This window comes from Panthera uncia, chromosome E1 (assembly GCF_023721935.1).
Source record: "Panthera uncia isolate 11264 chromosome E1, Puncia_PCG_1.0, whole genome shotgun sequence".
NCBI lineage: Eukaryota > Metazoa > Chordata > Mammalia > Carnivora > Felidae > Panthera > Panthera uncia.
Genome location: NC_064814.1, coordinates 3339197 through 3352435, shown reverse-complemented (window position 1 = coordinate 3352435; position 13239 = coordinate 3339197). Strand labels below are relative to the sequence as shown.

General features: G+C 54.6%; 2 protein-coding genes across 5 annotated transcripts in view; one reads left to right on the top strand and one right to left on the bottom strand.

Moving 5' to 3' along the window:
• Window positions 1-12127, bottom strand: part of USP36 (ubiquitin specific peptidase 36) — a 36244-nt gene extending 24117 nt beyond the window's left edge. The window contains exons 1-5 of one of the 4 annotated variants that reach the window (XM_049635572.1): window positions 11962-12127; window positions 9258-9408; window positions 7534-7929; window positions 6778-6999; window positions 381-491 (exon numbers count right to left, since the gene is read on the bottom strand). In XM_049635572.1, the coding sequence (XP_049491529.1) occupies window positions 381-491; window positions 6778-6999; window positions 7534-7786 (586 nt within the window). In that variant the 5' untranslated portion in view covers window positions 7787-7929; window positions 9258-9408; window positions 11962-12127. The remainder of the gene's footprint in view (window positions 1-380; window positions 492-6777; window positions 7000-7533; window positions 7930-9257; window positions 9409-11961) is intronic. The other 3 variants (XM_049635569.1, XM_049635571.1, XM_049635570.1) reach the window with 3 other exon arrangements.
• PGS1 (phosphatidylglycerophosphate synthase 1) overlaps window positions 1-13239 on the top strand; it is a 339697-nt gene that overhangs the window by 286943 nt on the left and 39515 nt on the right. The window lies entirely within an intron of this gene.

Here is a 13239-nt window from a genome sequence, read left to right as displayed (position 1 = left end):
TAACAGAAGAGCCAGAGGCCACAAGACACCAGTCACCAAGGATGTGGAATCCACTGGTCAACTACTTTTCCAGGAGCCCACGCACAGCACAGGCGATCACAACGGCGCCATACACAGCTTTCAGACCCAGGGAAGTCAGTCTGTGTTAAGTGGCTCCTGTGATGTTCACAAGAGCCCCTCCCCCGCTCGGCCCGAACCTCCACACTCTTCAGGGTGGAGGGCAGCGCGCACCCCCACGCGAAGCCCTCCCCGCTGACCCCAGCGCCACCACGTGCGCCCGAGTGCTCTTCTGGGAAGTCTTAGACCGTCGCCTGGTTCCTGATTCCTCCCCGCACCCCCCCCTCCGACCTCCCCAGCGCCCACCGCAGACGAACTCTTACTTTTCAGATCTCGGATGAAGGAGACGGGCTTGATGGCGTTGCCGCTGTTGGCGAAGGCCTGCACAATGTGGTTCTGCATGACGCACAGCATGCAGAAGCTGCCTTGGTGACCTGCAGGGCGAGGCGGTCACCGTGAGGGGGGAGCTCCCGAGACGTCTCGCCACACGGCCCAGGGAACGGCTGGGCCACAGGGGTCCCAGATGCCCTGAAGCCAGCCCGCTGTCCACGAAGGAAGCATTTCCTCTGCTGGAGAGCGTGGGGGGTCGTGACCCATCCAAAGTTGTACTTCCGGCACGCACCCCACAACCCTGAGCCAGCGCTGTTGACCTGTGTGAGGCCCTTTTCATGTTTCCTGGGTGCTACTTACTAAAAGCGGGAAGTCTGACTTTCAAAATGAAGTTTAGAACACGTTTTTCCTAATTTCTAAGCTGGATCACGTGGTCCATAAACGTGAACGTTTTAGGCTCCCCCGACAACTCTTAGTTTGCTCCTCAGCTGTGGGAACCTCTGCTCTCTTGGTTCTGGAAACTGCCCGCTGCCGTCTCAAGGCTTGGCGAGCTTCTTCCGTATAGACCCGGGAGGTTAAGGACAGCCAGGTCGGGGAGCCGTCCGCTCTTACACAGTCCACGACGATGTGGCTCCGTCTCTGGGGAGCACAGGCAGCACACCATGCAGCCACAGACCGTACATCAACGGGCGGGATGTGCGCCTCGGAACTTGACCTACAGAGCAGGCAGCGGGCCAGACTGAGACCACAGGCCACGCTCCGCCAGCCCCTGCCGTGTGTGCAACTATTTGCTGCTGCTCGGCCAGCAGGCCGGACGGTGGTACGTCTTAACCTTTATTTCAAATAATGACATCTTTTAAATGCAGAGAAGTACAAAGCCTATACCATTGAGCGCCAACCCGTTTTAGGGGCTCCAGAAGGAAAACACTGCCGTGACAGCGACGTCTCCTCTCCTGCACTGCCCACACGCCCTCATCGGAGGTCACCGCGATCCCGAACTAGGTCACAACTGCTCCCGCTTACGTAGTTATTGCGCTAACGCACGAGCGTGTGTACCCACAAACAATAAACGTGTTTACGCTTAGCCTACATAAACTACGCCACGCAGTGTGAACGGCTCGGCAGTTCTGACGTGGTTGTGGTTCCTTCACGTAGGCTGGAGTATCTGACCACAGGAACAGACCACGCTTCACTTACATGCTTCCTGCTGACTCTGTGTCTCTGCTCCCACAAACAGTCCCGCACCTGCTTCCTTGTGTGCAACCTTCTCTAACGCATACGCCCACGACGGACTTCTGGGTCCCGGGGCAGGCGCGTCTTCAATTCTGCAGGATACCTGCTGTTCCACATACCCTATGTTACTTCTCAAACAGGCCCAGCTTGCACCACAAACCAATCATTCTCGCCTGCAACACTCCTCCTTACCCAGTTACTTAGGCCCGTCTCAGAATCGATACTGAAACGGCATGCGGCCTGCTCACCACACGCACATAAGAACTCTAGTATTTAAAAACAGAAAAGAACTTGCATTAGCAAAGACGTGCAGAAACTGGAAACCCTGCGCACTGTCGCTGAGGACGGAGAACGGCGCAGGGGCTGTGAAAACAAACAGTATGGCGCCTCCCGGAGAAATTAAAAATGGAATTCCCGTAGGAATCAGCCATTGCACTCCAGGGTGCACGCCCAAGAGGACGGGCAACGGGGTCTCGAGCGGGCATTCGCACACCACCGCTCACGGCGTTATTCACAAGCGCTACAGCACAGAAGCCAAGTGTCCCCCCACAAGCGAATGGATAATGAGATGCGGTGCAGATGGGACACCGGAACGGTGTTCGGCTTGGAACCGAAAAGCGGACCCTGACACCTGCTACGGCGGGGACGAACCTTGGGGACGAGACGCTGGTGTAGTCGGCCAGACGCGAGAGGCCGACACCATCGGGCTCTACTTCTGCGAGGGAGCCGGAGCAGGCCGGTTCACGGAGACAGAGGCAGGATGGGGGGCGCCGGGGTGGGGGGAGGGGAGGGGGACGCGGACTCTGTCGTCACGGGCAGGGTTTCAACTTGGGACGATGGAGTTCCGGAGCCGGATGGGTGGCTGCACGGTAACGTGAGTGCACCTCGTGCCGCTCAGCCGTGCGCTCAGAGCGGTAAGTCTGGGGGCGCCTGGCGCTCAGTCGGTGGAGGGTGCGACTCTTGATCTCGGGGTCATGGGTCTGAGCTCCAGGTCGGGGGTGGAAAAAAAATACTAAAATCGGTTTTCTGGCTGGATCCCGGTGCCGAAGCGATCCAGCCAGCCTGTAGCAGTTCTGGCGATACTTTTCAGGATCCTTGAGGATCTCGAAACAGCACATACTCGCGGAGGAAGGGACAACAGCCCAAGCCCACTCGGGGTCACTCAGCCAGTGGGGTACAGGGGAAAAATACTAAAACTTCCCTTAATACTTTTACTCCAAAAAACCTTAGACACTGAGGCTCACCAACATTCGGCAGAGCGACCCAGAGCGACGCGGGCGCCCTCCCAGGAGAAGGAACCTGAGGGAACGGGGGATGTCCCACCACCGACAGGGCCGATCCCGGTGGCTCCCACCTCACACCCTCGCTCCCACGCGCCAGGTGTGATGGATGGGCTGCAGGGACTTACGGGTGTTTCCTACGTCCCTCCGTCAGCCCTAATAAGGTGGACGACGGGTGCGGCAGAGAAAGCAGAAACGAAGGGCAGCGGTGCAGGGAAGGACAGAACAAAACTAGGGCAGAGCAGGGTCATCACCACCACCACCACGAGATGAAAGCAAAGAAAGCCTAGTCTGGTCTTACTGGAAGTCCACCCGAAACAACCCTAATGGCGCCGAGGTCGCTACCGGAAACAGGGACTTATAACCAGCTACGCCTCCAGCGTGCACAGTGCCTCAGTATTTTAACTGCAGCAGCCACAGAGCCATTCTGATCCCAAGACGTTACAAAATGCTAGTTTCCACCGCGTGGCCATCTTTCACGAAATAACAGAAAAGAACACAGCCGATATCCCCGAACACGTCACACAACCCAAACCTCTTACCCTACCGCTGCCCCTCTCTCGCTCCCATCTCCCTGCCCCAGGTCTAGCCTGATTTCCTATTTTCCTTGCGTACCAACTAAAAAAACCATGGTTCTTTTTTAGCCTTCTCCCATGCGCGTGTACCTAAATACCGTGTCGTCTTGCTTTTTCAGCTTTATAAACAGCAATTCACGCCGTATGCGGTCTTCTGGGACTTTTTCTTCACTCTGCCTTGTGGCCTTCGGATTCACCCGCGGAGCGGGTCACTCGCGCTCCTGCACCACCGGGGGCTGCTCCGCCCCAGGCCCACCCGTGACTCCGGGATCCGTTCTGTTCACGGGCACCTGAGCTGCTGGCAGCCGTGTTTACACAGGTGTCGTGACAGGCGTGTCCCAGAGCTTTCCTGCAGAACTGCTGGCTGGGAGAGTATCTGGAAGAGGCCAGAGCAGACGAGCGTCAGAGGCTCTCGCTCACCTTCGTGCTGCCTGACGTTCAGTGTCGTCAGGCTTCTGAATCTTCACCCATCACAGAGCTGGGCCGGTTGTGCTGGCGTTTCCCTGGTTCCGAGCGAGGCTGACCATCTCTCCCTGTCCTTCTGACCGCGAGCTTCCTCTTCTGTAAAATGCTGGTTCATAATCTTCATTTAGTTTTGGGTAGGTTGTCCGTCCCGTTGGTCTGTATTCTTTCCACATTCTCAGCAGTGATCCTCTGCTGGCGACGCGTCCCAGGTTCTGCCTCTGGTTCGCAGCTCCCCGTTTGCCTTTTGATTTCCTTCAAGTGCTTTTTGGAAACCAAAGTTGCTACTTTTAATGCATTGGAATTCGTCATTTGTGATAGTGTTGAGTCCTGTTTAAGAAATCTCCTATCCAGGGGTCCCCCGGGGGGGCTCAGGCGGTTAAGCGTCTTTGACTCAGGTCATGATCTTGCAGTCTGTTGAGTTCCAGCCCCGCGTTGGGCTCTGTGATGGCAGCTCAGAGCGTGGAGCCTGCTTCAGATTCTGTGTCTTCCTCTCTCTCTGCCCCTCCCCTGCTCATGCTCTGTCTCTCGATAATAAGAAATAAACATTAAAAAAAAAAAGAAAGAAAGAAAGAAAAAAAAGAAAAATCTCCCCTCCTAAGGCCAGAAAGATAGTTGCCAACATTTGCTATCAGAGTGTGATGTTTGCTTCCGATATTAAATTTTGAACGCATCTTTTGTGCACGGCTGTGCTGTGAAATGGGGGTCCTATCTCACTCTTCCCAGATGAAAGCCTGAGTTCTTTCAAAGTTCCATTTGTTCAAAACGCGAGACACGTGAAAGAGCGGCATGTAGGCAACACACTTCCAGATACGTGCAGGTCTGTTTCTGGGCTCTGCTCCACCGCACTGGTCAGTCTGTCCCTCCCTGACCCAATACTCTCGACTCTTTAGCTTCTCTACTTGACAAGGCTTCCTAGCTGGTAGGGCATCTCTCTCCCTATAGCCTCCTTCAGAAGCGTCTTGGTGATACTGAGTCCTCTGCTTTGCTTTTTCGTATACATCCTAGAATCAGCCGGAGTTACGTTAACGTTAATCTGGGGAGAACCAACATTTTTATAACAGCGAGGCTTCCTTCTGAATGAAGGCAGCTATCTTCGTGTATGTAGGTTCTTGTGTAACGTCCTTCAGTGAGAGATCTCTTGGTAAATTTAAGTCTAGACACTTTATCATTTTTGTTGCTATTACAAACTTTTTTCATAGTAGCAACTTCTTTTTAAAACTCGTTTGGTGCGGAGAAATTCAACTAACTTTTCGTACACTGACATATTTACATTGCCAAATTTCTAATTTATAGTTTCTTTCGCTTTTCTTTTCTTTTCTTCCTTTTTTTTTTTTTTCCTTAGGAACATTATTTTCAAGTTAACAATGGTGCGTTCTCTCCTTTTTCCCCCCACGTCACCACTCTGGCTAAGACGGACACATCTTCAACACAAGGGGTGACAGGGACCCTTATTTCACGCTGTGTTTTGAAGAGTATATGCTTCCAATATTTTCCTATTGAGAAATTTGGGGGGTTTTTTGTTTGTTTTTGTTTTTTCGTGTTTGGTAGATAACCATTTATCTAGATAAGGAAACTCCTTCTTATTGCTGCTTTACTAAAAGCTCATCATCAATTTCTTTTTTGGGCATCTATTTGCAGGTGACCGTTCCCTTTTCATCTGCTGATACATTAATTAAGGAAACAAAATTAGCAGTCACTTACACGGCACTAAACTGTGGCCTAAGTACCATTCTGAGCATTTCCCGCGATTCATTCAAACTTCCCAACAACACTATCAGGATCATAGCATTTAACAGTCACACTTGGGAGATTTTCAAATTTTAGAACATCCTTCCAGGGCTACGATGAACACAAACTGCTCACAGTGTTTAAAAGACTATGGAGTTTGGGGGTGCCTGGGTGGCTCAGTCGGTTGAGCGTCCGACTGCGGCTCAGGTCATGATCTCACGGTTTGTGAGTTCGAGCCCCGCATCGGACTCTGTGCTGACAGATCGGAGCCCGGAGCCTGTTTCAGATTCTGTGTCTCCCTCTCTCTCTGACCCTCCCCCGTTCATGCTCTGTCTGTCTCTGTCTCAGAAATAAATAAACATTTTAAAAAAATTAAAAAAAAAAAAAAAGACTGGAGTTTGGTAGTAGTTTGTCTAGAAGTTTCTTCACTACATTCGTGAATCAGATGGGGCTGTAATTTTTCTTATGTTGTACTCGTTTAATTTCATTCCCCAAGTTATTAGAACCTCGTAGAACGAGCTGGGGGGTTTTTCTCTCCTTCTCTATTCTCTGGAAGAGTTTGTGAAACATTGCAACGAACTGTTTCTCAAAATTTTCATGAAGCTCACCCAGAAGTCGTCTCAGCCTGGTATTTTCTTCATGGGAAGATCTAATCCACCCATGTAATTTCTTTATTAGTTACAAGGCTTTTAAAACTTTCTACTTGCTTCAGTTTTGGTAAGTTACATTTTATTTCACCCCTCTTACCCGTTTTAAATTTCTACTTGGGGGCATGTTTTATAATGCGCATAAAACGCTGACTGGTACCATAACGGATGTATAAAGTCGTGGAATATACGTAGTTTGGATGTATTTTTTGAAAACCCCTCTCTCCGTTTAGGTACTCCTTTTTACAAGAGTTTGGGACCAACGCTATACCTGAGACTGGCTTCCACGGCCCGTCCTGCCGCGGGCACACGACAAATTTAGGTTTTGTCAGTTACTACGTCACGAATGTCACTCCGAAATCTGACCCGGGCTGAGGGCTGGCAGGCCGTGAGCACGTGGGTTTGTCTCCGCGGGACACCGTCCGGTCCCCCACGACCCCCAGGCCGCCCCCTCCCACTCACAGTTGCGAGCATGCTCCTTGGAGAGCAGGTAGTTGGCCAGAGGCGGGGTGTAGGTCAAGCACTGTACGGTCGAGTTCAAGAAGCAGGTGTTGCCGAGGTTGTGGAGCCCCGCTCCCACGCGGTAAACCCGCTCCCACTTTAGAGACAGCCGCTCGGTGGGGAAGAGCACTTTCTGTGGGGCGGGGACACCGTCCCCACAGCTCTCGTACGCATGCTCGCTGCCTGTGAGAGAAGGGACGAGGGAAGAAAAAAGGGCCTGAGTCCACGCACAGATGGACCACGAGAGGCACACTCGGCCTGCACGTGGCCAAAACACGGCGTCAAAGGCTAACTGGTGTTCCCGCCCACCGGGAGTTACTAGAAAGCCCGGGAGAAAACCCGGTCATCCCACGGTCCTCGCAGACTGCATAGGTCTGGAATTCGAGGAGCCCCCCACGGATGGGAAGGCAAGACTCAGAACGAACGGCTAGAGGGGCCAGGCCCCCGCATGCTGAGGCCCAGCCCGCTCCTCTCGTTTCCAAGCCCCGCTTCTGATGAAACACACACGAGTTCCAAGGCCTCTCTAAGGTCACGGATCTCTTTCTGACCAACCCCGTGTCGTTATTTCTACGACTGAAAGCCACCGACCCCACTGAAACCTCCCAACTCTCTGACCACGTCTCTAGTTTTGTTCCTCCCACTCGGCCAACGCTCCGTCCATCCGCGTGGCCAACACACATCGAGACCCCCTCCTGCCGGCCAAGCGTGCGTCTGTACCCTGTCTCCTGGCCTGAGGCTCGTCTCCACTCCTGTGGCGACCGGCTCCCTCCGTTTTAGGGTTCAGCAAGACATATTTGCTCTTTAAGGACTCCAGCTGATAGGAGAAACTCTTGCTGGCTGGCTCGAACTCAATCTTCTGTAGAAGGACTTTCTTGGCAGAGGAGGCCAGGAGCTTCCCCAGCTCTCCATCGTCAGCCGAGTCCTTGCGGCTGGGTTTCAGGGCTTCCTTCAACTTATCGACTATTGGCATGGTGCATCACCGTGGGGACGAGAAGGGACACAGAGCGATGAGTACCCAGGTCCCAGGAACAAAGCATCACTTCTCTGCAATCCCCTCTTTGGTCTTTACGGATGCTAGCCACCACACAAGCTTCTCTGGATCGGCTGCCAACCCTACAAAGGAAGTGTAAAACACGGAAACGTGTCACCAACAGCTTGGCCGGAGCAGAGGCCGTGCTTCTCTCAGAAAGACCAGGTGCTTCCACAAACAGCACCGAACACACAGTGACGGCACCGGCACCGGGCGAGCCGCGCGACGTGCATTTGCTCCATACGGGACCGCGCACCTCCGGCCGGCCACACCTGCCTTCAAAAGGTGACCTCGTGGTCCTAATGTGTGCTCACAAACAGGGAAGCGCGAACTCTCACAGGACACCCTGGTTGCACACACAAATCCACGTGATAAAAGAAGTAAATGGGGCAACTGGGGGGCTCCGTCGGTTGAGCGTCCGACTTGGGCTCAGGTCATGATCTCGCGGTTCGTGGGTTCGAGCCCCGTGTCGGGCTCCGTGCTGACAGCCCGGAGCCTGCTTCCGATCCTGTGTCTCCCTGTCTCTCTGTCCCTCTCTTATTCATGCTCTGCCTCCGTCTCTCAGAGATAGAGAAATAAACGTTAAAAAAAAAAAAAAAAAAAGAAAACATGACTTCAGAGGCACCTGGGTGGCTCAGTCAGTTAAGCGTCCGACTGGGGCTCAGGTCACGATCTCGCGGTTCGTATGTCCGAGCCCCACATTGGACTCTGTGCTGGCAGCTCAGAGCCTGCTTGGGATTCTCTCTCTGCTCCTCCCCGTCTCATGCTGTCTCTGTCTCCCTCAAAATAAATAAATACACTTTTCAAAAGATGAAATAAATAAAATCTTTGCAAAAACAAAATTTCCGCAAACAAACCCAGAAACTTAAGGGGCGCCTGGGGGGCTCAGTCGATTGAGCGTCCGACTTGGGCTCAGATCATGATCTCACGGTTCAAGGGTTCGAGCCCCGCGTGGGGCTCGGAGCCTGGAGCCTGCTTGGGATTCTGTGTCTCTCTCTCTGTCCCTCCCCCATTTGTGCTCTGTATCTCTATCTCGCAAAAATAAATAAACGTAAAAAAAGTTTTTTGGGCGAGCGTGCATGCAGGCACACGTGCGCGTGAGCAGGGGAGGGCCAGAGAAAAGGAAAGGAAGATTCCCTAGCAAGTTCCAGACTCAGCGCGGAGCCCGACACAGGTCCCGAACCCACAACCGCCAGATCACGACCTTGGGCTGAAATCAAGAGTGGGATGCTTGACCAACCGAGCCACCCAGGCACCCTGGGACTTATCTTTAAAAGAGCAAGCACAAATTCTTTGATTTGAGGAAACAAAAGAACCTTTCCTGAGAGTCATTATCCCAGTGTTCCCACCACCTGAACAGGCCGACAGCTCGGAGAAATGAGAAGATGCACAGACACCTCTGCTGCCTTACCTGGGACGTCTGACCTTGGGCGTGCTGCTGTTGCAGCATGGGGTCAGGTTCTGGGCCAGAGCGGGCAGGTGCGGTGCGCGACCCTCAGATGCCTGAGCTCCTCGCCTTTGGCTTGGTCAGTCACCAAAGCTGCGGGTCTGTCGTTCAGAATCTGTGGGGTGAACAGAGCACCACGTGAGGCACGGTCCCCTCGGCCCCACTGCATGGACACAGAGCAGGGAGGCCGACGATCTCCATGGAAGAGTCGGTGTGAAGGCTGAAGGAGTGTCGACTGCCGGATTTAGGAAGATTCTGGAGAAGAACTGAACGCACCAGCTCCAAACTCTGCAACGTGCACACGAGGGAAGCACTGCCCTCTGCCCTGCGTCCTAACCTTCAAACCAGGGACAAGTCCAGGGGCCAAAAATCCCCAGGGGGCTCCGGTCCAAAATGCTTTCCAGAAAGTGAGAGGTAATAATCACCTCCAACTTCCACGTTTCAGAGACCAGTAGAAAAAAGGAAAAAAAAAATTGAAGGAGCAGAGAGAATCGCCACATTTTCACTTTGCTAAGTGCAGATTTCTTGTCCTTGCCATCCACGATCACTATGATTACATAAGATTAAGGTACTGAAAATTTTTTTGCGGTGAAAACGTTCGAATGTATACAACGTGGGGGCGCCTGGGTGGCTCAGGTGGTTAAGCGTCTGACTTTGGCTCAGGTCATGATCTCGCAGCTCGGGAGTTCGAGCCCTGCATCAGGTTCTCTGTCAGCAGACTTCGCTTTGGATCCTCTGTCCTCCTCTCTCTCTGCCCCTCCACTGCTCTGTCTCTCAAAAATAAACATACGTTCTTTTTCCTACTAAATATATGCAATGTGGAGAAATCAACATAGGGACCACCACGTTCCCTTTATTCATATCAGCAGTTACTATGTGGGCCCAATCCATATTCCTCTCCTGTCCCCACAGTTACCGACAGCAAATTTCAGATACATTGTATTTCATATCCATAAATAAAAGCATACCCACACCAAAATAAAGAGGGAGCATAATAAACGTGATCTCAGAAGAAAAGCCAATGTGGAAACTGAAGATCCCGGTCTTACAAAAATCGCCCTATAATATCCCTGTTTTAATCAAGACTCATACCTCACTGTGCACAGGTGAGGGCATAGACAGACATGGGCCCAAGGGCAAATGCTGGGGGACCAAACAGCGAGGGGACGAACAGAACTCGGGAGATATAACCCGATTTATTTCAAGAGAAGTAATTTCAAGAACCCCTATCCCACCGCCCACTCCTCACTGCGGAAGTCAGAGATTTTTGAACAAACGTCATTTTTCAACTTCTGACAAAGATCGACCCCTGTGTCACCGATGCCGTCCAAAACATCAATAACCAAAAAGTTATTTCCCTCTGAGGGGCAGGAACCCAGAGAAAAACGTCCTTGCAATCACCAGCAAGCCCTCTGATGTGCGCATCTGACAACCTTCTCTTCCAAAGTCGGGAAGGATGCTCCCTCCATTCCGCGTCGCTTATGGTCCAGAACAGCTCGGGCTCCCGGGTGCCTAGTTCCACCTCGGAGAGCAGCCGGACACAGCTGCCTCATATTCCCTCTCCCTCCGCCCTGTAAATTCACTTTTCCAGGATGAAATGCACTCAAGACTCACAGGGTCAACCACGTGCTGGTGGGGGAGGAGCCCCAGATGGACAGAGCCCCGGCCTCCCTGGGGCACCTTCACAGGGGGCCTCCGGGCTCTTCTGCAGAGGCGAGCAGAGCCTCCCTCTCCTTGGAGGCCGGATTCTCAGCAATCGCTTACAGAAAGCAGGCTGGACGCTTTCCTCTCTCATCGCTCTCGGTTTTAGAATGCTACTCGGTCTAGCTCCTATAACCCCAGGGGAGACTCCACACTACCCACTAAAACGGGTATTTTAAACACCCTCCTCCCACCTTGTCCTCACCCACTCGCATCCACCTTGACCATGACCCTGAGGAAGGTTACCTTCTCCGGGGGTAAGTCTTTCCCACGTTTTTCACTAAAAGGAAAAAAATGAGATGGCAGCACTGTTGCCAAACCGAACAGGCTCCTCCAGATTTTGACTTAAGCCATTTCAGAGAGTCTGGTTTCTGCATAAATGATGCTTCCGTGGGTAAGGACCGTGTCCACGACCGACACAGGCAGTTGCCTCCTCCGACCCCCCGGAGCTCCTGGCTGGGGCAGGCTCTCCCCTCCATCACCGGTCAGGGTTCCCCGGGAACAGCAAAGAGGAAGCCTCCCGGACCCTTCCTGTGGAGCCCCCCGAACCCCGCGCGGACGACGCGCCCCTGACCCTCCCCGTGGACTGCAGAACCCTCTCGGACCGCGCGCCCCTGACCCTCCCCATGGACCCCGGAGCCCCTCGCGGGCCGCGCACCCATGACCCTCCCCGTGGACCCCCGAGCCCCTCGCGGAACGCGCGCTCCTGGCCCTTCCCGTGAACCCCCGAGCCCCTCACGGACAGAGCAGCCCCGAACTGGCCAACCGAGTAGCCCTGGGCCCTCCCTACGGGTCCCTGAGCCCCTCGAGGACGAGTAGCCACATGTCCCCTGTGCGGCGCCCCCCCCCCCCCCCCCCCCGCCAGGGCGCATCTTCCCGCACCCCAGGCCCCGCGGAAGCCCTCCACCCGGCCGGACGCGCAGCCTTCTCTCGGCCCGCGCGCGGCCGCCACCCGGCCCCAGCCTACCCGGCCCTCGGTGGGCCCGGCTTCAGGCCCGCGGCGCTGGCGTCTGCTCCGCCCGGGCCCTGCACACGCACCATCCGGGCCTCGGGCGCCTCACACACGTGTCACCGCGACGCTTAAAGGCGCCGCGACTCGAGGCCAGCGCTGCCGGACTCGAAACGTCGTGGCTGCTTTAAGAGCAGCAGGCCCGCTCCCTGGGCCCGCCCACAGTCGCTCTACGCAGCCTATACGTCATCCCCTCATCCCGCGGTCCCGCCCCCTACGCGATGACGCAAGCACGCAGAGTCGGAGACGCCCCGCCCCCTGGGTCGGAGCCGGGCGAGTTCCCGGAGAGCACGTGAGGCGTCCGCTTCCGGGTCCTTAACGCGCAACGCACCTGGCGCGGCCTCAGTCCCGCGCCCAGTGCCCGGCGCGGGTGGTGCTGATGTCGCGGGGTGTCGGCCTCGCTCTCCAGGGCCTTTAGTGACCGAGCCCCGGACCGGGCGCCATGAGGGCAGCAGGCCCGGAAAAGCCAGGGAGGGCCGAGCAAAGAGCTGCTGGGATGACTGTGGGGAGTGGTGGCGGTTGACCTCTGAAATGTCCGGGGCCGGGGGGGGGGGGGGGGGGACCGTGTGCAATTCCCTGGCCCCACTCCCGACCTCCAAACGCATCATCCTGTGACGACTGCGTTCAGCTCTTGGTTGAATGCTTGCAAATACGCATTGCTTCTGCGGTATTTTAAAACATCCTTTTCACCAGACCCACTCCTCGCGTGAACGGGCAGGGGGGAGAACGAGCGGCTCCTAACCTGGCCTTCCGTGGCTCTCTGACACTGACGAGGGCAGCGGGTGGGAATAAACGACCCCAAATCACAACCTGGCGCTCAGAGCCTTGTCTGCCTGCTCTTTCTTGGCAGGGAAGCCTGCGGCGGGTTGGGTGAGCTCCTGGGGGAACCGCCTAGAGCTAGTCTCCATGCCCACGCTGCACCCCGACAGTCCTTGGGGCCGGGATTGGAGATGGACCCACAACAGGTGTCACTGGGACAAAATTCACCCTGTAGTTGTTACGTGGATGCTGGTGTCCTGAAAAAGCAAACAAGCAGAAACAAAACCGTAGGGGCCCGGGCCTGGAAGAACCAACCCTCAGGAGCTTCAGATCGAGATCTGTTCCTGGGGTGAGAGCATTCTGTGCCCCGAGACAGTGATTCAAACCAAGACAGTTCTCACTATGGTGTCGCCTGATCCCATGTGTAAGCGAGTGATTAGAAGTGTGGGGGCAGGTCCCAAGGGCTGGCAACTGACA